The 23,233-nt window shown below is 47.3% G+C and overlaps 1 protein-coding gene across 11 annotated transcripts in view; it reads left to right on the forward strand.

Annotated features, from left to right (window-relative positions):
* The window catches only part of NDST1 (N-deacetylase and N-sulfotransferase 1), an 83,603-nt gene that overhangs the window by 54,185 nt on the left and 6,185 nt on the right, over positions 1–23,233 (forward strand). For 10 of the 11 annotated variants that reach the window (XM_015096147.3, XM_042250985.2, XM_060415916.1 and 7 more), the window contains 10 exons: positions 3,759–3,913; positions 4,572–4,757; positions 6,506–6,634; positions 7,451–7,633; positions 12,002–12,098; positions 13,277–13,400; positions 15,437–15,611; positions 17,883–18,053; positions 18,676–18,785; positions 20,148–20,250. In XM_015096147.3, coding sequence (XP_014951633.2) covers positions 3,759–3,913; positions 4,572–4,757; positions 6,506–6,634; positions 7,451–7,633; positions 12,002–12,098; positions 13,277–13,400; positions 15,437–15,611; positions 17,883–18,053; positions 18,676–18,785; positions 20,148–20,250 — 1,433 coding nt within the window. Of the gene's footprint in view, positions 1–3,758; positions 3,914–4,571; positions 4,758–6,505; positions 6,635–7,450; positions 7,634–12,001; positions 12,099–13,276; positions 13,401–15,436; positions 15,612–17,882; positions 18,054–18,675; positions 18,786–20,147; positions 20,251–20,497; positions 21,173–23,233 lie in introns of those variants that run through there. The other variant, XM_042250986.1, reaches the window with a different exon arrangement.

The following is a 23,233-nucleotide window of genomic DNA, read 5'->3' on the forward strand; positions in this document are numbered from 1 at the left end:
CTTCAGCATCAGTCCTTCCAGGAAATAATGAAGGTTGATTTCCTTTAGGGTTGACTCATTTGATCTCCTTGCTGTCCAAGGGACTTTCAAGAGTCTTCTCCAGCACCGTAGTTCGAATGCATCAGTTCTTTGGCCCTCAGCTTTCTTTATGGTCTAAATCTCATATCTGTACATGACTACTGGAAAAACCATAGATTTCACCAGATGTACCTTTGTTGGTAAAGTGACGTCTGTGCTTTTTAATACAGTGTCTAGGTATCATAGCTTTTCTTCCAAGGAGCAGGCATCTTTTAATTCATGGCTGCAGTCAGCATCCACAGTGATTTTGGAGCCCACAAAAATAAAATCTGTCATTATTTCCATTTTCCCCCCATCTATTTGCCACAAAGTGATGGGACTGGGTGCCATGTTCTTTGTTTGTTTTGGTCTGGAGTTTTAAACCAGTTTTTCACACTCCTCTTTCACCTTCATCAAGAGGCTCTTTATTTAGTTCCTCCTTGCTTTCTGCCGTTAGGGTGGTGTCATCTGCATATCTGAGGTTATTGATATTTCTCCCGGCAATGTTGATTCCAACTTGTGCTTTATCCAGCCCGGCATTTCACATGATGCACTCTGCATATAAGTTAAATAAACAGGGTGACAATATACAGCCTTGACGTACTCCTTTCTCAGTTTTGAACTAGTCTGTTGTTCTATGTCCAGTTCTCACTGTTGATTCGTGACCTGCATACAGGTTTCTCAGGAGGCAGGTAAGGTGGTCTGGCATTTCTGTCTCTTTTAGAATTTTCCACAATTTGTTGTGACCCACACAGTCAGAGGGTTTACTGTAGTCAGTGAAGCAGAAGTAGATGTTTTTCTGGAATTCTCTTTTTCTATAATGGATATTGGAAATTTGATCTCTGGTTTCTCTGCCTTTTCTAAATCCAGCTTGTACATCTGGAATTTCTTGGTTCACATACTGTTGAAGCCTAGTTTGAAGGATTTTGAGCATTACCTTTTAGCATGTGAAATGAGTATAATTGTGTGGTAGTTTGAACATACTTTGGCGTTGCCCTTCTTTGAGATTGGAATGAAAACTGACCTTTTCCAGTCCTGTGAGCTCTGCTGAATTTCCCAAATTTGTTGGCATATTGAGTGCAACACTTTAACAGCATCATATTTTAGGATTTTAAATAGTTTGCCTGGAATTCCATCACCTTCACTAGCTTTGTCTGTAGTAGTGCTTCCTAAGACCCTTCCTAAAAGAGTCTGTTGTAAATAGCATATGTGTATATGGGTCTTATTTTTGTATCCATTCAGCCAATTTATGTCTTTTGGTTTGAGCATTTAATCCTTTTACATTTAAGGTAATTATCAATATGTATGCCTTTAGTGTCATTTTGTTGTTAGACTTATTTCTAAAGATTTTTTTTCTTCCTTTCTTCTTTTGTTCTTTTCTCTTGTGCTTTAATGTCCATCTTTACTGTTGTATTTGGATTGCTTTTCCTTTTTTGAGTCTGTATCTTTTGTAGATTTTGTGTGTGTGTGTGATTTCCCCGAGGTTTTGATATAGCAGTCTACATATGCACAAGATTGTCTTAAGTTGCCGGTCTCTTAATTTCCAATATCCCTCATTTGCACTCTCCTCTCTTCTAGGTTTATAGTTTGATATCAGCTTTGTAAGGAATGATTTCCTACCTTTACTTTGTTTGCCTTTACAGTGAGCTTTCCCATTTTGTGATTTTCCTGATTCTCGTTGTCCTCCCTTTATTTTCTGCCTAAAGACGTTCCTTTAAGATTTGTTGTAAGGCTGGTTTGGTGGTATTGAATTCTCTTAGCTTATGCTTGTCTGTAAAGCTTTTGATTTCTCCATTGAATTTGAACGAAAGCTTTGCTGGATAGAGTATTCTTGGCTCTAGATGTCTCCCTTTTATCACTAAATATATTGTGCCATCCCTTCTGGCCTCCAGAATTTCTGCTGAAAAGTCAGCTGATAACTCTGGGGGAGTTCCCTTGTATGTTATTTGTTGCCTTTTGTTTTTAATATTTTTTTGTCTTTAACTTTTGTCTGTTTTATTAACATGTATTGGGGTGTTTATGGTCCTCCTTGGGTTTATGTTGTATGGGATTCTTTCTGGACTTGGGTGATTATTTTCTCATGTTAGGAGACTTCTCAGCTATAATCTCTTCATATATTCTCAGTCCCTTTCTCTCTCTCCTCCTTCGGGACCCTATAAAGCGAATGTTGGTATATTTAATATTATCCCAGAGATTTCTGAAACTGTCTTCATTTCTTTATTTTTTTTCTTTTTCTGTTCTATGGCTGTGATTTCTATCATTCTGTCTTTCCGCTCACTTCTTCTGACTCAGTTATTCTGCTATTAATTTCTTACAGTGTATTTTTCATTCCAGTTATTGTTTTCATCTCTGTTTGTTCTTTAAATCTTCTAGCTCTTTGTTAAACATCTTTTGTATTTTAATGATCTATGCCTCCATTCTTTTTCCGAGATTTTGAATCATGCTTACTATCGTTACTCTAAATTCTTATGCCCTGGTGGCTCAGAGTAAAGTATCTGCCTACAATGGGGGAGACTTGGGTTTAATCCCAGGGTTGGGAAGATCCTCTGGAGAAGGAAATGAAAACCCACTTCAGAATTCTTGCCTGAAGAATTCCATGGACAGAGGAGCCTGACAGGCTACATACAGTCCATGGGGTCGCAAAGAGTCAGACAAGGTTGAGCGGCTCACGCTTTAGCATCTTTAAATTCTTCTTCAGGTTGGTTGCCTATCTCCACTTCATTTAGTTGTTCTTGTGGGGTTTTATCCTGTTCTTTGCCTGGAATGAGTTTATTTTCATGTCTTAAGGGTTGAGGTTGAAGGCTGAGGGCTCTCTGGTTCATACTTGCCCTCCTCTTGGTGACTTTCCCTCGTTCCTCACATGCTACCCTGCAGGACTGGGCAGGAGGGAAGAGCCCATGAGTGGTCATCTGTAGTGAGTATTCACTTGAGCTGCCACCTGCTTGGGCCATAGTGAGGGCAGCCTCTCTTAAATTCTAGGCAGACTCTCCCGGTCTGCAGCTCTGGGAGGAAAGTCTGCAGCTTAGCGCCAAAGCCAAATAAGAGCAACATTGGGTTGTTTGTCAGTATTTTTATGTTCTTAACCCTTAACGGGGCTTCCCAGCTGGCACTAGTGGTATAGAATCTGCCTGCCAGTGCAGGAGACACAAGAGAGGCAGGTTCCACCCCTTGGAGTAGGAAATGGCAACCCGCTCTAGTATTCTTGACTGGAAAATTCCATGGAGAAAGGAGCCTGGCAGGCTGCAGTCCATTGGGTTGCAAACAGTCAGAGATGGCTGAGCCACACACACGCACAACCCTTAGCATATCAGAGGTAGTTGGGGTGATATACACAAGACAGCTTAAACATCCTGTATATATACAAGAAACATCTATAAGTTAATAAGTAAAAGACAACACAGAAAAATAGGAATAAAATCACAGCAAGGAAGTCAGAGCTAGAGGAAACCATTGGGATCATTGTATCTGAACTGCATATTGAACAGACAGACCTCGAGGGCCCAAATATGGGAGAACTTGGCCAAAGTCATCCACTGACTCAAGGCCACATGGTTCCAGGACCTGGACTGGGGCTCTCTCTGTGCTGCCCTATAGCTCATAGAACTCTCTGAGCAACTTTTGGGTGGGCAGTGGCCTTCCACGCCCATCCCTGGGCCTTGAGGCAGGTGGGCTGGGCTGAGCTGCCTGTGCTTGGGCTATAGGTACTGATGCTGAGGATGCGGGGGATGACCTGCTGCTGTCATACGTGAAGGAGTTCTGGTGGTTCCCCCACATGTGGAGCCACATGCAGCCCCACCTTTTCCACAACCAGTCTGTGCTGGCTGAGCAGATGGCCCTGAACAAGAAGTTCGCTGTCGTGAGTAAGATTCCCTACAGGGCAGAGCTGGGTGGGCTTGGGGCTGGACTGGGGGTCAGAACTGCTGGCCTCCCGCTGCTTTTGCAGTTCCATGTGACAGCTTTTTATTAACATCTTTATAGCCACTGTCTCATTGAAAACTCATTGATACCCAAGAGCCCGGTGTCTTGATAGCATCATTTTAGATAAGAAACGGAAGCTTGGGGAGGCCACCCCAGCTTATAAGAGGTCTAACCAGAACTTAAACGCAGGACTGTTGGCTTCCGGAGCCAAGCCCTTGTCTTGAGGCTAGACTAGGAGCCCTGGACAGCTGGAGGAGGTGCCCAGCAAGGAGAGAATAAGGCCTGGTGCTAGTGCCCCCTGAGCTACCAGCCAGTCATAGAGACCACGAAGGCAGAAGGGTGCCCATCCTTGCTTCTCACTCCTGGAGCAGGAGGAAGTGAACACTAGGCTGAGAGCTGAAGTCCCGGCTCGGCCAGTGCTTTCCTCCAAGACTCAGGGCCCCGAGCCTCAGCTTCCCCATGTGCACCTCGAGGTCTCGGACCTGCCGTCCTGCCGTCCTAGTCTCTGACTTCTCTCCCCTGCCCTACAAAGGGGAAGTAAGGCCCAGAGGAGCAGGAACCCTGTGCTCACCCTGCCCTGGCCCTCCTCTCCCCAGGAGCATGGCATTCCCACAGACATGGGGTACGCGGTGGCACCCCACCACTCGGGCGTGTACCCTGTGCATGTGCAGCTCTACGAGGCTTGGAAGCAGGTGTGGAACATCCGCGTGACCAGCACGGAGGAGTACCCCCACCTGAAGCCAGCCCGCTACCGTCGTGGTTTCATCCACAACGGCATCATGGTGAGTGCGGCCCGGAGCCTGAGAGGCAGGATTCGGGGGACCTGGTTAGGGGTTTCTGCTGTCCCCTCTGTCACCTGAGGCTCTCTATCCCAGGGAGGGAGGAGGCCAGTCTGCCTCTTTAGTGAGTGACTCTCATGCTTTTGTGACAGGATCAGGTGGCTGAACATTTTTTAAGAGGCCTCTGATGAGGCCCTGGGACAGGCCTCTGTCTCATCCATTTGTTGGCTTACGTGAAATGTGTCTGTCCCTTTTTTACACACTGGGAATACTGAAATCCACAAAGTCAACAGAAGTCCCCACCTTTGTAGACCTGACATTCTAGTGACAGGAGACAGTGCATTCATGACTGTGTAAAGTATATAATGGTCAGATGGTATAAGTGCTGTGAAGAAGAGTCAAGCAGGGGGATGGAGAAAGGGTGGGCTCAGAAGAGGAGAGGGCTTCCCAGGTGGTGCTACCCTACCTGCCAGTGCAGGGAGACGTAAGAGGCTTTGATCCCTGGGTCGGGAAGATCCCTGGAGGAGGGCCTGGCAAGCTAGTCCTGTATTCTTGTCTGGGTAATCCCATGGACAGAGGAGCCTGGAGGGCTATGGTCCATAGGAATTGCAGAGTCGGTCATGACTGAAATGACGTAGCATGCATGCGGGAAAAGAGGAAACTTAAACAAGATGGTTAGGGAGAGCCTTTTGGGGATGGAACCATGCTGCTACATGAGGAAGAGCATGCGTGGCAGAGAAAACAAGCACAAAGGCCGCGAGGCAGGCTTGTGCAGGTGGTTTTGAGGACCAACTAACAGGCAACTGTGGCTGGAAGACAAGTTGGGAGGTGGCAGGTGATGAGGTCAGAAGGGCGATTGGTGGACCGGGTCATGCAGGGCAACTAACACCCCTGGATGGGCTTGAGCTTTAGTCTGTGTGTGTGTGTGTGGGGGGGGTTTGAGTGGAGTGCTCTGATGACCTGACTCATAAATTAAAAGGATTTCCATCATTCTGGCTGCTAGGGGGTAAAGTGGGGAGCAGGTGGAGGCTGCTGCAGTCTTCTGGTTGAGGTGCAGTGGCTTGGCCCAGGGTGCAGTGCTGGAATGTGTTCAGATTCTGGACTTAGTTAGTAGTTAGAGCATACATGAACTGCTGATGAGTTGGACATAGCATATAAGAGAGAGAAAGATTACTCCCAGTTTTTGACCTCAGCCACTGGAGTGGCTAGATAGTTCTCATCAGTCCAGATGGGCAGCTATGGAAAGGCCAGAGTCACACCTCCATCCATCCGGCCACTGACCTCCTCCTTTCAGGCATTCCTACTGACCCTGGGGATGAAGGTGGTGACGGAGAGGGTGGATCACATAAGAAACAGCTAAATCAGTGCACAACCGAGAGTGCCACGAGGCAAGTGCTAAAGCCAGGAGAGGAGTCACAGAGCGTGCCTGGGGGTGCTGCTCTAGAGACGGAAGGGGCCCTTTCTGGGCACACAGGCCAGGTTGCCAGAAAGATTCTCCCTTGCCAGTCCCTATTACCTTGGAGTCTGCTCACTTTGTACAGAGAAATGTGGAAAGTATTTACGTGTGTAAACTGGCAAGGCTGGGTGGGCTCACTTGGGGGACTGTCACAGGCTGCAGACATTCTTTGGTGGGGAAGACCCCCAAGGGTGGGGGCTGTGTGGTCACATAGGAGGCTGCCTCTCTGGCAGGACTCTGCCTGCCACCATCTGGACCTGGAGAAGCCATAGCTCCTCTCCCGCCCCATCCCCAGGTCCTCCCGCGGCAGACCTGCGGCCTCTTCACACACACCATCTTCTACAATGAGTACCCAGGGGGCTCCAGTGAGCTGGACAAGATCATCAATGGGGGCGAGCTCTTCCTGACCGTGCTCCTGAACCCTGTGAGTGCTCCCCAGCCCTTGGCTGGGGTGAGGAGGGGCAGCTGGACCGCCATCCCTGGGGGAGGGTGGGAGCAGGTGTGCAGCTGGGAGTTAGAAAACCCGCATTCCAGCCCTGATCCTGTCCCCACCTGCTGTGTGACCTTGGCAGAGAATCTGAGCAGCCTTTGTTTCCTTTTATCATCTTACACTTCTATACAATAGTGTTGTCATTTTTCTCCATGTTCTTTTTCCAATCCTTGTGTGTGTTTAAATATATAAATATTGCATGTTAACATATATAATAAACTGAATATGTTAAACTATATATCACTATCTGTATACATTTATATATATGTACTGATAGATAAAGTTTAAAAGGCACTCGCTATAGATGTAGAGTGCATTTTAAACTTTTCACCTCTTTTCCTGGGCCTCTCTTTCCTTATCTGTAAAATGGAAATAATCATCCATGCTTTGATAATGTTAGATAGATATCAAGTGGTGGTGGTATCAGCTTTGTGGGGTAACCGTGTATTCCTATGGTTCATGTACTCCCTCACCTTCCTGCCAAAAAAGTACAAAAGAGCACCCACGTGTCTGCACAGGAGGTCAGCTTCCCTTTCGGGGCTGCTGTGCTTGGTGTCAGACTGGATTCACCTGGTGCACCTAGTCCAAGGTCACGTGGCAAGTTGACTGATGGCCCCGGTGAACTGTGGACTGGTCATCGAGTGGCACCATAAGCTTAAGCAAGGCCAGCGGGTCAGAAGTCGGGGTGAAGGTAGTGAAGGGGGCTCAGAGGCTGACAACCCCTGCCTCCCATCTTCCTCCCTGGAGCAGATCAGCATCTTCATGACACACCTGTCCAACTACGGGAATGACCGCCTGGGCCTGTACACCTTCAAGCACCTGGTGCGCTTCCTGCACTCCTGGACCAACCTCCGGCTGCAGACGCTGCCCCCGGTGCAGCTGGCCCAGAAGTACTTCCAGATCTTCTCCGAGGAGAAGGACCCGCTCTGGCAGGTGAGTGGGGTGGGTGGCCTGGATACCTCGCTGCAGGGAGGGAAGGCCCAGCACCCACAGGCCTGCGCTCCAGGCACAGGCTCAGGGACTCGGTCCTCAGGCCCGCATGCTCTCTCGAGTGTAAACTCAGCTGTACACTTGCTCACCAGTGTGGGCACTGTCACTTGTTCTTGTGCACATGAGACCTCCCATGCAGAACCTATGTGAATGCACACTCACACACAGCCTGTGAAAAACAGCATCATAGAACTGCGGGTGGACATGGTATAAATGAGTGTGGGAAGCAGCTGCTGGCCTGCCTGGATTCAGTCTGTTACGTCCCTTCTCACTCCAGTAGGCTCTGAGCCCGGGAAAGGGGGCCAGTCAGAGAGCTTAAGGGACAGTCCTTCGGGAAGTCCGCCCCAGTTGTTCAGTTGCTCATTCGTGTCCAACTCTTTGCAACCCCATGGACTGTGGCATGCCAAGCTTCCCTGTCCTTCGCTGTCTCCTGGAGTTTGCTCAAACTCACGTCCATTGAGTCAATGGATGATGCCTTCCAACCATCTCATCCTCTGCTGTCCCCTTCTCCTCCTGCCCTCAATCTTTCCCAGCATCAGGGTCTTTTCTGATGAATCTGCTCTTCGCATCACATGGCCAAAGTATTTGAACTTCAGCATCAGTCATTCCAATGAGTATTCAGGACTGATTTCCTTTAGGATTGACTGGTTGATCTCCTTGCAGTCCAAGGGACTCTCAAGAGTCTTTTCTAGCACCACAGTTTGAAAGCATCAATTCTTTGGCTCTTAGCCTTCTTTATGATCCAGCTGTCACATTCGTTCATGAGTACTGGAAAAACCATAGCTTTGACTGTATGGACTTTTGTTGGCAAAGTGATGTCTCTGTCTTTTAACACACTGTTAGGTTTGTCATGATTTTCTCCCAAGGAGCAAGTATCTTAATTTCATGGCTGCAGTCACCATCCACAGTGATTTTAGACCCCAAGAAAATAAAGTCTGTTTCTGTTTCCATTTTTTCCCCTATCTATTTGCCATGAAGTGATGGGACTGGCCATGAAATTAAAAGACGCTTACTCCTTGGAAGAAAAGTTATAACCAACCTAGATAGCATATTCAAAAGCAGAGACATTACTTTGCTGACTAAGGTCCGTCTAGTCAAGGCTATGGTTTTTCCTGTGGTCATGTATGGATGTGAGAGTTGGACTGTGAAGAAGGCTGAGTGCCGAAAAATTGATGCTTTTGAACTGTGGTGTTGGAGAAGACTCTTGAGAGTCCCTTGGACTTCAAGGAGATCAGCCCTGGGATTTCTTTGGAAGGAATGATGCTAAAGCTGGAACTCCAGTACTTTGGCCACCTCATGTGAAGAGTTGACTCATTGGAAAAGACTCTGATGCTGGGAGGGATTGGGGGCCGGAGGAGAAGGGGACGACAGAGGATGAGATGGCTGGATGGCATCACTGACTCGATGGACGTGAATCTGAGTGCACTCCGGGAGTTGGTGATGGACAGGGAGGCCTGGCGTGCTGCGATTCATGGGGTCGCAAAGAGTCAGACGCGACTGAACTGAACTGAACTGATGGGACTGGATGCCTTGATCATAATTTTTTGAATGTTGAGTTTTAAGTCAGCTTTTTCACTCTCCTCTTTTACCTTCATCAAGAGGCTTTTTAGTGCCTCTTTCCTTTCTGCTATTAGGGTGGTGTCATCTGCATATCCCAGCAATCTTGACTCCAGCTTATGGTTCATCCAGCCCGGCATTTTGCGTGACATACCCTACATGTAAGTTAAATAAGCAGGGTGACAATATACAGCCTTGACGGACTCCTTTCCCAGTTTTGAACCAGTCCATTGTTTCATGTCCAGTTCTAACTGTTGCTTCTTGACCTGCGTACAGGTTTCTCAGGAGGCAGGTTAGGTGGTCTGGTATTCCCATCTCTTTCAGAATTTTCCACAGTTTGTTGTGTTCCACGTAGTCAAAGGCTTAGTGTAGTCAATAAAGCAGAAGTAGATGTTTTTCTGGTTTTTCCTTTTCTTTTTCTATGATCAACAAATGTTGGTAATAGGATCTCTGGCTCCTCTCCTTTTCTAATCCAGCTTGTGCATCTGGAAGTTCTTGATTCGTGTGCTGTTGAAGCCTGGCGTGAGGGAGTTTGAGCATTGCATTGCTAGCATGTGAAATGAATGCAGTTGTGTGGGAGTTTGAACGTTGGTTGGCATTGTGCTTCTTTGAGATTGGAATGGAAACCAACTTTTTCCAGTCGTGTGGCCCCTGCCGAGTTTTCCAAATTTGCTGGCATTTTGAGTGCAGGATTTTAACAGCATCATCTTTTAGGATTTAAAATAGCTCAGCTGGAATTCCAAGACCTCCACTAGCTTTGTTTATAGTAATGCTTCCTGAGGCCCACTTGACTTCATATTCCAGGATGTCTGGCTCTACATGGGTGATCACACCATAGTGGTTATTGGGTCATTAAGATCTTATTTGTACAGTTCTGCGTATTCTTGCCACCTCTTCTTAATATCTGTTGCTTCTATTAGGTCCATACCATTTCTGTCCTTTATTGTGTCCATCTTTGCATGAAATGTTCCCTTGATATCTCTAATTTTCTTGAAGAGACCTCTAGTCTTTCCCATTCTATTGCTTTCCTCTATTTCTTTGCATTGTTCACTTAAGGCTTTGTTGTCTCTCCTTGCTATTCTTTGAAACTCTGCATTCAGGTAGGTATATCTTTCCTTTTCTCCTTCGCCTTTCCCTTCTCTTCTTTTCTCAGCTATTTATAAGGCATCCTCAGACAACCATTTTGCCTTTTTGCATTTCTTTTTCTTGGGGTGGTTTTGATCACTCTCTCCTATACAGTGCTACAAACCTCTATCCATCATTCTTCAGGCACTCTGTCAAATCTAATCCCTTAAATCTATTTGTCCCTTCCACTGTATAATCATAAGGGATTTGATTTAGGTTATATCTGAATGGCCTAGTGGTTTTCCGTACTTCTTCAACTTAAATCTGAATTTGTCAATAAGGAGTTCATGATCTGAGCCACAGTCAGCTCCTGGTCTTGTTTTTGCTGCCTGTATAGAGCGTCTCCATCTTTGGCTGCAAAGAATATAATCAATCTGATTTTGATATTGACTTTCTGGTGATGTCCATGTGTAGAGTTGTCTCTTGTGTCGTTGGCAGGGGTTGTTGGCTATGACCAGTGTGTTGTCTTGGCAAAACTCTGTTAGCCTTTGCCCTGCTTCATTTTGTACTCCAAGGCTAAACTTGCCTGTTACTTAAGGTGTCTCTTGACTTCCTACTTTTGCATTACACTTCCCAGTGATGAAAAGGACATCTTTTTTTGGTGTTAGTTCTATAAAATCTTGTAGGTCTCCATAGAACTGTTCAAGTTCATCTTCTTCAACATTAGTGGTTGGGGCATAGGCTTGGATTACTGTGATACTGAGTGGTTTGCCTTGGAAATGAACCGAGACCTTTCTGTTGTTTTTGAGACTGCACCTAAGTACTGCATTTTAGACTCTTTCTTTGACTATGAGGGCTACTTCATTTCTTCTAAGGGATTCTTGCCCACAGTAGTAGATATAATAGTCATCTGAATTAAATTCGCCCATTCCCATCACTTTAGTTCACTAAGATGTCGATGTTCACTCTTGCCATCTCCTGCTTGACCATGTGCAATTTACCTTGATTCATGGACCTAATGTTCCAGGTTCCTGTGCAATATTGTTCTTTACTGCATCAGACTTTAATTTTACCACCAGACACTTCTGCAGCTGAGCACCATTTCCACTTTGGCTGTCTGCCCCAGTGGGGACTGTCAAAAACTAGGAGCAGAAGCTTGAATTGATGGTCTCACAGTTCAGACCAGGTGTCCACAACCTAGCTTTTAAGTCGGTATGGCCTGGCCTGTGGTCTATTTTTGTAAATAAAGTTTTATTGGAACATGGCCATGCTCATTCTTATACATACTGTCTGTGACTACTTTCAAGCTCCAATAGCAGAGACCGGATAGTACCCAAGCCTAAAATATTTAATAAACATTTCAAAAGATTTACTATACTTCATAAAGTTTTTCTGACCTCTTGCTGAGCTTTTAAATTCAACAGTAGGAGCCTGTGAGCTCCTGTTATGCGCCAAGTGCTGGGGTGAGCATTTTCTAAGGCTTTGTCTGGGAGTGGGAGACTGACCAGAAATCATTGCTGCCTACCAGTAGCTCAGTGTCCTGAGGTGGGGTGTGACAAGGACACGTGTAGTTACACTTGTCACTCAGGGCTGTAAGAGCCACACGTCCACGTGCAGTGGGAGTCTGGAATCCACTCACGGAGTCCATTCTCCCACCCCGCCCTGACATCTCTTCCACTGTCATTTCAGGATCCCTGCGAAGACAAGCGCCATAAGGACATCTGGTCCAAGGAGAAGACGTGTGACCGCTTCCCAAAGCTCCTCATCATTGGCCCCCAGAAAACAGGCAGGTCTCTCCACTCTTGACCAGCTTCCCTTACTGTCTTGACAGCTTCCCCTGCTGTCCCAGCCACACAATTCTGGAGACCGTCGTGCCCTGGTCCCACTCTCCAGTAATCTACACGCTCTTTCCCAGGAAGTGGGACCAAAGCTGGGGTGACCATGAGTTGCCCATCAGTGTGGAGGTGGGAAGGGTAGAGGTTGGGCATTGAATTCTCCTGTTGTGAACCACAGCCTCAGGGAGCTCTCTTGGTGTCCTCTTGGGAGTTTGGGTCCAAGCAGAGAAGCCCAGATCAGATGCTTTGCAAGACTGAGCAGTGCTTGGCAAAACTGGGTCAGGGCAAAGAGACCGTGACAAGTTAGGACTGTTTGCAGTGGTGACATGCACACTACATGGTATGGATGGCTGTTCCCATGTTACAGACAAACACTCCTGGCTCACAGAACTTGTCACTTTCTCTAACACATTTAGTTAGAAGATGGCATATCCAGGTCTGGAACTCTGGTCTCTGTGCCGCCAAAATATATACTCTGAACCACCGAACTCTGAGGTCTCTTCTCTTCTGAAACCTCTCATTAAAGCATATTAACCGTAGATCCATGTAGGAAAGGAATGGACCCTCTAAAGGGAGAGGGTCAGCCCTGTACTGTTGAATGGGGAGGGAGTGTGAGTGAAGGAAGGGCACTCAAAGAGGAGGCATCTGGGCCAGATTTCTTAGCCCTTCAGGAATTTCCCAGCAGGCTGGCGAGTCTGGAACTCCCTTGTCCTTGAGTTCCTCCCAAGTGCTAGAGAGGACCAAAGCCCAGGGCTTGAAGGGGCCAGCAGAAACCATCTTCTTCTGGGGTTTTGAGGGGACAGTAATCAAGTGAATGTGAATGCCGGAGTACAGTGCTGAGAAGGATTCTGAGGCCAAGTCTTTGTGATGAAGAGTGCTGTGATGGGCTAGTGATGTCTGCAGTGGATTCAAGAGTTGGGGCGCCCACCTATAAGCTCTGTATTTGCCTGTCCTGAGTTTAGTGTGTTTCCCTCATGGTAGAGACGAAGAAACTAAACCCAGAGAAGAGAAGGGACTTTTCCAGTGTCTCCCAGCAAGTAATGGAGAGCCAGGACCAGAACTCAGGATTTCAGACTGTCTTTTCACTGGGGGCCTGGGCCCAGGTCTCACCCGCCTTCCTTCCCTGCAGGCACCACGGCCCTCTATCTGTTCCTGGGCATGCACCCTGACCTCAGCAGCAACTACCCCAGCTCCGAGACCTTTGAGGAGATCCAGTTTTTTAACGGCCACAACTATCACAAAGGCATCGACTGGTGAGTGGGTCTTTCTGTCAGCAGTGGGACAGGACGGCCGCCATGGAGGCTGCCAAGGAGGAGGTCTGCTGAGGCCACAGCAGGAAGCAGCTGGCGCTTGCTCACACGCAGCCAGTTCCTGTAAACAGGGACAGAGTGCGGTGACCCTTGAGTCATGATGTTGGAGCCTGCACACAGATGGGACACTTGATGAGGAAGCCCTTTGCCCCTTTGTATTATTGCCTGGACTCAGAATACTAGACGTTAGAGTCCCTCCCCTTCCTTGCCTTCACGAGTCCAAGAAGAGAAGAGGGACACGCCTGAGGCCCTGAGAGCTGAGGACAGAGCAGGGGTTAAAAATCCAGGGGTTCTGACCGGAAAGCTGGCCCTTTCCACTGCGTGTGACTGACCGTGTAGCAGGAGGCGTTCTTGTGAGCCCTTCAGAGGTGGCTTGTTAGGTCTTCAGGGAGTCTCCTGGGAGCGTGGCTGGAGTTGTAGATTCCTACCAGAAGCTGTCGCCAAGAGGCTACCCCAGGGTGTGGGTGCTGGGGGGATGCTTCCACACCGTGTTTCTTATGTTTGCCTCTTTCTTATTTGTCTTTTCTAACCTTATACGTGTATTGTTTATCATTGTTTTTATGTCTGTGGTTTACCTGAGTAGAGGCCTCATGAGCATTATTCTGTTTTCTGGTATTTCTCTGTGTATTACCAGCAGCCTCTTTCTGTTTCTTCCTTCCAATCATCTGTCAGGCAATCTAGCTGTCTTTTTCTCTCTCTGATACTGCCACAATCTCTTATCTAAAATCCATTGTAACCAGATGCATGATTGGAAGTCACCTCTTTCTGGATTTAGAGGGACATAGCATATTTAACAGCACCTTCACCAAGGTCTGCGGCAGCACCCATTAGCAAGTTTATTAATATATCTGTAGCAAAGTATGTGAACATTTATGCCAGGTAAGATTCTGAAGTCAGGGTTTGCTGCTGGATGGCTTTGCTACAGACTTAGCAAAAAAGCTGCTTTCTCAGAGCTTTCTCCCTTCAGGTATAACCAACAATGAACTGTGAACATAAAGGTGCTATTTTGTAAAGAAATTTTGGAAATGTGAGAGAACTAGCAATTTCTCAGCTCCACTCCAAATATTTTGTTTGTAGGGGTACAGAAATCCCCCAGGCCCCCGGGTAACTCTGAAATCTGATAAATGGGTCCCTGGGACCACCCAGGAGAAACCTCGCCTCACAGGATAGAGTAGGGATCCTATGCCCTCAACTAAGACGGGCTCTGTGGGCTTTGGTTCCCAGAAACTTCCGAAGCTGTAGCTCCGTCTTGCGTGAGTAGGTACCCCTGGGAGGGTCTGGAGTGTTTATTTTCTTTTCTGAGGGGCCCTCAACCTAGAGGTGATCTCAGGACTGGTGTGGACAGTCACTCTGGGCGGGATGTGGGAGGTTCATCTGGGAAACTGTGAGGTTCACCCATATGAGGCAGGCGGAGTGTGGGGGGACAGATGGTAGGCAGTCAGTCGCCTCCCCTCCTTGTCTGCTGGTCTACAGTAACAGCTTAGAAAGTACCATCAGGTCAGGAAGGAAACCCTGCAGCCTGGAGGCAGCAGAGGGCGTCCTTCCCCTCAGTGCTGGGGTTCCCGGGTCAGAAGCGTCCCCGCTCGCCCCCTAGTGGCAGTAGGGGTTAGGGCTCTGTTAGTTTCACCCTGGGAGCATCCCGTTTAAGAAGAAAAGACACAACCCCTTCCCATGCGTACACACCTCCCCCTGCCCCCAGCCCCGCCACACACATCACACCCACAAGTCTTCAGATCCTCTTGATCCTGAGGTCTCCCCGAAAAAGCAGCTGATTCATAAGGAGTCTGCCAGTGGCCACTCTGCCTCGGATCCTGGCAAGTAAGGGATCCTGGCAAGTAAGTCCTCGTTAGACCCAGAGCAGCGTGCCTGCTTGCATTCTCACGTTCCACCCCTCAGTGAGCCTGGCCCTCCTGGCTGCATTCCCCAGGCCCCTCCTCCTGAATCTTGCCTGTGAGCCCTCTTCTGTGGGCTTCCTGCAGGTACATGGAATTCTTCCCTATCCCCTCCAACACCACCTCCGACTTCTACTTTGAGAAAAGCGCCAACTACTTTGATTCGGAAGTGGCTCCCCGGCGGGCAGCTGCCCTGTTACCCAAGGCCAAGGTCCTGACCATCCTCATCAACCCAGCGGACCGAGCCTACTCCTGGTACCAGGTGAGCTGGGGAGGGGCCCTGGGTAGTGGCACGGGCTGTGTCCTCCACTCAGCCACTAATAAATATCAGCGAACACTTTTCCTGCGTCGTCTTTGTGCTCACCCTCAGCTGGCTCCTGCAGTGCACTGGTGGGTAAGAACAGGGTCCCCTCTACTGTGCTCCCAGCCCAGAGGAGGAGCCGGGCAGAAATCCATGCTGAGTCCCAGCCAGGTTACCTGCTCCCCCTCCCAGCTTCATCTGGGGACCTGCTCTGACTCTGATTCTCCAAGTAGAGGTGGAGGCTGGTTTTGTCTTGCTGAAGCCAGGATTTGGCGAATAGTGATCCAGGCTTCATGCTATCTGTGGCCGCCTCACTGGGCTCTGGGTGGGGCTGGGAATTCAGAGAGGGACAGAACACAGGACCTGCCATTCCTAGTGGAGGATGCAAATGCCTGATCAGGGAAGGAAGTTACCTGGACTGTGGTTTGTGTGAGGGAATGCAGCTTCTAGTTTCTACTTGATTGTGTAAGAACTAGAATTTCCTGTAATATCAATGACCTGACTGAATTTTTTCTGAGCCCCTTTCCACTGGGCTTATAGGAAAGCTTAACCTCGGGTCTTTTGGGGGGTTTCCTCCCCTACCTGCCAGTCTTGCTGGAATTATGCTTATGCCAGAGTGGGGGGCTTCCTGCTCTAGAGCTGGTCCTACTGTAGGCCTGGCCACTCTCTGAGCTTCCTCTCTGGGGCTTCATTGTGACCACAGGCTGGTAGGAGTCTGGGTGCAGATCCCCCAACAGACCTCTCCCCTCCTCTCCCTCCCAAGCCTGGTTACCCTCCTTTTCTGGTGTACAACCCCACTCTTCCTCTCACTTATCTAGGACTTTCTGTCTATACCCCAGTATTCTTTCCTCTGGGCTTTGATCCCGGGGGAACAGAAGCCATTTCCCTTGCGTGCCCTGCTGCCCCCTACCCTGTGCCCCGGCAGTGAGCAGAGACTGACCATCTGTATTTATGAGGGGAGGAAAGAGGCAGGAGAGGGAGGCAGAGGGAAAGCAGCCCTGGGTGGAGGCATCCGGGTTCTGTCCTAATGCACCTCCTCCTCTAGAGGGCGGAGAGCTTTGTGTCTCCTCTCACAGACAGGTTCATCAAGCCGGTGACTAGCTCAAGTTCATGTGCTGGCGTTTTGAACCCAGCTCCTCCAGGTCTAAGCCCCTGTTCTTTCTTCTGTCTGTGGCTGAGGCGGGATAAGGCGAAGGGGGGCTGATTCCTCCCAGGACGGTCCAGGGAGGTCCAAGGAAGGGAAGGGAAGGATGATGGCCTGCCTCAGAGGGGAGATCAGGAGGAAGGGGGCTGTCCCCCAATCCCTGGCCCAGGCTGTGTGTGATGCTCAGTGAGGGTGTGGGGGCTCCTGAGGGTCACCCCTGGTGAACAGGCTCGTGATCTCTGGACTTTGGCACTCTGCAGATGCCGACTGCCTGGGGCATTATTTCAGGGGCTTCAAACCTGGTGTTTTCCCCTTTCCAGTTCTTCCCCAGTCCTTCTGTTTTAGTCTGCTTGGGCTGCCACAGCAAATATTATAGATTGGGTGGCTTAAACAGCAGCACTTTTTTCTCGCAGTCCTGGAGCCTAGAAATCTCAAGTCCAAGACTGAGGTACCAGTCGGTCTGGCTCCTGGTGAGAGCTCCCTTCCTGGCTTTTAGACAGCCACCATGTCACTGTGTCATGGCAAACCACCTCTGTAGTGTCTCTTTGTACCAGGGCACCAATCCTATCACGGGCTCTGCCTGCCTGACTGCATCAAGGCTTGGAGCAGACATTTGTATCTGCCTGGTGTGTGAGCACATAGCTTTATTTTTATTGTATTTATGAATGATTACCTTTATTATCTTTATATACGACAGCTGGTTCTAGTTTTCTGTCTGTGAAGGCAGTATTGAGTTTTATTTTGAAATGCATTTATGTGAATAAGATGTGTCCACATAAAGACAATCCTGTTGATTTGGCTTGTACAGGTGGGCATGGCAGAGACCACAGAGACGGTGTAAAGGGAGCAGCATTCGGAAATTCTGACCTAGGCTGACCCCCATCTTGCAAAGATGGGGAAACTAGGGCTCCAGGGGGCTGTGACTTCCCTGAGGTCAAAGGGTAATGACAGGTAGAGCCAGATCTTGAGGCCAGGGCTCCTGGTTCCAGCTCGGTGTCCTGGCCACCTCCTAGTCACTGCCCCACAAAAGCCTCTCCCTTTGGTGCCTCCATGTGACACACTGACCCTCTCTCCCTGCTTGTCTGCAGCACCAGCGAGCCCACGATGACCCGGTAGCCCTGAAGTACACTTTCCATGAGGTGATCACTGCTGGGCCCGACGCATCCTTGAAACTGCGCACCCTCCAGAACCGCTGCCTGGTCCCTGGCTGGTACGCCACCCACATCGAGCGCTGGCTCAGCGCCTTTCACGCCAACCAGGTAGGCCTATCCCTGACTCGGGAGGGCAGCTATAGCACTGACTTGGGGCAGTTAGCTGAGGGCCTCAAGATCCCTTTTACCAGTGACAGGGCCAGAAATGCAGTCGTTGGACACTTAGGTCTTTGGGATCGTCAAAGGTTTCAGTCTTGTTTATCCCAAGCCCTTGTCCCATCACAGCAGGCTCTGTAACCCTAAGGGGACCCAGAAAGCCCTGGAATAGGCCCTGGGAGGGAGGGGAGGAGAGCCCAGTTGGAGAGGTAAAGAGCCAGGTTGCTAAGGCATTTTAAGGAAACCCTTGGAAGGTTTAGGCAGGAGAGTGACATGTAGTCCAGAAACTTGGAGAGAGGCAGAGAGGGTGGTGTCGTAGGGGCAGGAGGGAAAGACAGGGTCTTGGTGATGGATTAAATGCTGGGAGAGGACGGTGTCAGTCAGAAGAAGGCAGGGAGCAAGACTGCCCAGGACTGAGGCACAAGGACGCCTCCTGTCTGAGGAGGAGGAGGAGGCACTCTACAGAGCGTAGGGTCCCCAACCCATAACTGTGGCTGCTGACCCAGAAGACTAGGGGCCTGTTGGCCACCGGAGTGAAAACAGGTTCAGATCACACTCTTTTTTTTTTTTCCAGATTCTGGTCTTGGATGGCAAATTGCTGCGAACAGAACCTGCCAAAGTGATGGACACAGTGCAAAAGTTCCTTGGGGTGACAAACACCATTGACTACCACAAAACGCTGGCGTGAGTGTTATCTTGGCCTTTCAGCAGGGGGATGTTCTAAACAGGCACATGGGCCCAAGAGCCGGAGGCTGGAATGATTAGGAGAGAGACACAGATTAAAGTCAGCAAGTATGAGGAAGTATGCGTGGCCCTGATGGCAGTTTAGCAGAAAAGTTTATATGACTTGAGTCATATAAACAAAGGTATTGACTCAAGAAAAAGGGAGGTGATGACTCTGTTCTCTTCTGGTAGTTCTTCCCGTAGGGTGTTCTTTTCGATCTGGACTGAACATTTTCAGAATGTTTAAGTTAGACCAGCAATGAGCAGCTCTAATACCCTTAAGGGTTTCTCAGCATTAGTTTATGACTTAAATATAATTTAAGGAAAAAGATACTATAAATATTGTCAACAGTTAATAATTTTCATCACGTAAAACCCAGTGCAAGGACACTGAGAATGCCCTCCCAAGGTGAATAAGTGCCAGCCTTTGTTGAGGGACTCAGGGCTGAGGAGGGGCTATCTTCGAGGGTGAATCTCAGACCCGTGACACACAGCTGGATGAGGGGGTCTCAGGAGGAGAAATAAAGTCTCCTTCCCCAGCTACCTTCTCTGGAAAGCCCTGCAGCAAGAATATCGCCATCTCCCTACTTTGGAGGATGAAGGTAGAGAAAGAAAGTCAGTCCTTTGCTCTGAGGGTAGAGAGGAGCAGCAGCTAAGGGCATAGCTGTGGGAGCAGAGATGCCTGGGTGAGGATTCCAGACCCATTACTACTTTAACTGTGGGACTTTGAACTTGTGTCTTAGTTCCGTCAAGCCTCACTTTCCTCCTCTGTAGGTTGGGGGTACAGATAATAATAATTCCTATCTCCCGAGGGCCACTATCTTGTGGAGCTCTTGGCTTAGTGCCCAGAATGTACTAATCTCAGTAAATGACAGCTGCCCTCAGCATCACCATGCCTGCCCTGTGACCTGTTCAGAAACCCCCATCTCGCTCTCCTGCCAGAAGGAAAATGTTCTGCTGTCCTAATGCCCAAGAATCTCCAGATAGTTGCTGATCTGGGACTGAATTCTGACATCACTATACCTCCCCTCCCAGTAACAGCACCTGCTCTCCCCAAAATACCCTGGAAGGCCCGCATGACTTCAGATTCTGAAGGCAGTCTTGCTTTGTCAGTTCTGGAGTTTACTAAACAACAGCAACTTTCCAGATATACACATGCTTAAACACAATTGTAGATAGAGCATTTCTTGATAAAGATTGAATTTATTAAAAAGCAAAAGAACCCCCACTAAACGTTCTTCTACTGGGTCTGGCCCCTGAGTTGGAGAGTGCCAGGAGGGCTTCCAGGCTGAGGAATGATGAAGGCTTTCCCCACCTCCACAGGTTTGATCCAAAGAAAGGATTCTGGTGCCAGCTGCTCGAAGGAGGAAAAACCAAGTGTCTAGGCAAAAGCAAGGGCCGGAAGTACCCGGAGATGGACTTGGATGTAAGTAGCAGACATGCCGCCTGTGGCAGGGGAATAAATGATGGGGCCCCGTACTGGAGACAAGCTTCTCTTTACCTGACACCCAGTGCTCAGTGCATTGCCTTGACACTTCTTGGATAGCTTTCTTAGGAGGAAATGTGGGCTAGGATTTAACAACTCAGTTGATCTAGTTAAACAGTATTTCCTTTCGCAAGGGCTGAATGCTATGGGGCTTTGAGAATGAATCAGACATGTTCTTTGCCTTCAGGGAGTTCCTAGTCTAGGAGGAAAATGAGTCACACCTGCCAGTAAGTAGAATGCAAGGCAAGAAGCACTTTGTGTAGTTATGTGTGCACATGTGCGATGGGACTTCAGAACAAGGACGCACCCTGTGAAGCTGGATGGGCAAAGGCTTCTCAGATGGGGTGGGGGCTGACTCTGGAGCTGGGCCTGGAAGGATGGGGGAGCATTTGGACCTATGGCATGGAAGGATGAGGCATTCTTGTAGGAGAGGACATCCTTTATAGTATAAATGTATGGTAAAACGTACGTAACTGTGACTGTGGTTATGTTTCCCAGTTTTTTCATTACCCCTTGCTCATTTTTTAAAAATCCAAGTATAGTTGATTTACAATATTATATGTTTCAGGTATGCAGCAAAGTGATTCAGTGTTTATATATATACATATATATATATATATAAATTTTTCAGATTATTTTCCCTTATAGGTTATTACAAGATATTGAATATTGTTCCCTATGTTTTGCAGTAAATCCTGGTTAGTTATTTATTTTATATATAGCATTGTGTATCTGTTAATCCCATACTCCCAATTTGCCCCACCCCGCTCCCTTTCCCTTTGGTAACAAATAAGTTTGTCTTTTGAGTCTGTTTCTGTTTTATAAATAGATTTGCTTTTTAGATACCACATATTAAGCGATATCATACAGTGTTTGTCTGTTTCTGTCTGACTTCACTTAGTGTGATAATATCCTGTAGGATATTATGGTAATATGGTATTATAACATATGGTAATATTTGTGTTTTAATGTTACTCTGTATTTGTCTCACCCTCTTCTTCCCCCACTGTAACCACAAGTCTGACCTCTGTGACTGTGTCTCTGTTCCTGCCCTGCAAATGGGTTCATCAGTACCATCCTTCTGGGTTCCATATGTATGTGTTAACATACGATATTTGTTTTTCTCTGACTTCACTCTGTATAACACGCTCTAGGTTCATCCACCTCACTAGAACTGACTCAGATGCATGCCTTTCTATGGCTAATATCCCATTATATATAAGGACCGCAACTTCTTTATCCATTCAGCTGTCAATGGACATCTAGGTTGCTTCCATATCCTCGCTATTATAACTAATGCTGCAATGACTAGTTTTCAAAAAGGAACCTATTGTTCGCCATAGTTCTCCAATTTGTGCATCCCCACCAACAGTATAGGAGGGATCCCTTTTCTCCACATTCTCTCCGGCATTTATCTTCTGTAGGTCTTTGATGTTGTCCGTTCTCATCTTTGTGGAGCGCTCTCATTGTGGTTTTGATTTCCATTTCTCCAGCACTTAGCCATGCTGACTGTCCCTTCACGTGCCTGTCAATCATCTGTATGTTCCCTTCAGAGAAGTGTCGGCTCAGGTCTGCTCTTTCAACCGAGTTGCTTTTTTGATACTGAGTCACATGAACTGTTTGTATGTTTTGGAAATTAACTCCTTGGCTGCATTGTTTGCACATATTTTCTCTCCTCATTTTGTCAGTGTTTTCTTTGCAGAAGCTTTTTAAGTTTAGTTTGGTTCCATTTCTTTATTTTTGCTTTTATTTCTTTTGTCTTGGGAGACTGACCTAAGAAAACATTGCTATGATTTATGCCAGAATGTTTTGCCTGTGTTACTCTTCTGGGAGTCTTGTGGTATCATGCCTTACGTTTAGGTCTTTATATCATTTTGAGTTTATTTTCATATATGGTGTTAGGGAGTGTTGTTTTTTTTCTAAATTTTTATTTCATATCGGAGTATAGTTGATAAACAATGTGTTAGTTTTAGGTGTAAAGTGACTCATTTGTACATATGCACATACCTATTCTTTCTCAAATGCTTTTCCCGTTTAGGTTATTACAAAATATTAAGCATAGTTCCCTGTGCTATACAGTAAGTCTTCTTGGTTATCTGTTTTAAATATAGCAGTGTATATATATCAATCCCAAACTCCCAGTTTATTCTCCTCCCCCTTTAGTAACCATAAGCTTGTTTGCAAAATCTCTGAGTCTGTTTCTATTTTGTAAATAAGTTCATAAATGCTGCAATGACCCCTGGGGTGCACTTTTTTTCTTCTCACTACTGTTTCCTTCAGTATATGCCTAGGACTGGGATTCCTGGATCACATGGTAGGTCTATTTTTAGTTTTCTAAGGCACTTCCATACTGTTTTCCACAGTGGTAGCACCAATTTACCCTCCCATCTACAGTGTAGGAGGGTTTCCTTTTCTCCACATCTGCTCCAGTATTAATTGTAGATTTTTTGATGATGGCCATTCTGACTGGCATGAGGTGATACCCCACTGTAGTTTTGATTTGCTTTTCTCTAGTAATTAGTGATATGGAGTATCTTTTCATGTGCTCTTTAAACCATCTTTGCTTATGTCTTCCACCCATGCTTTGATTGGATTGTTGGCTTTTTGATATTGAGCTACATGCGCTGTCTGTATATTTTGGAGATTAATCCCTTGTTGCTTCATTTGCAAAGATTTTCTCCCGTTCTGAGGGTTCTTTTTGTTTATGGTCCTGTTTGTTTATTTTTGTTTTTATTTTCCTTACTCTAGGAGGTAGATCAAATAAGATCTTGCGGTGATTTATGTCAAAGAATGCTCTGCCCATGTTTTCTTCTAAAGAGTTTTATAGTATCTGGCCTTACATCTAGATATTTTCTTTTCAATGCATTGGTAAATAGGATTATTTCTTTATTTCTGAGATTTTGTTGTTAGTGTATAGAAATGC

This window comes from Ovis aries, chromosome 5 (genome assembly GCF_016772045.2).
Source record: "Ovis aries strain OAR_USU_Benz2616 breed Rambouillet chromosome 5, ARS-UI_Ramb_v3.0, whole genome shotgun sequence".
Taxonomy (NCBI): domain Eukaryota; kingdom Metazoa; phylum Chordata; class Mammalia; order Artiodactyla; family Bovidae; genus Ovis; species Ovis aries.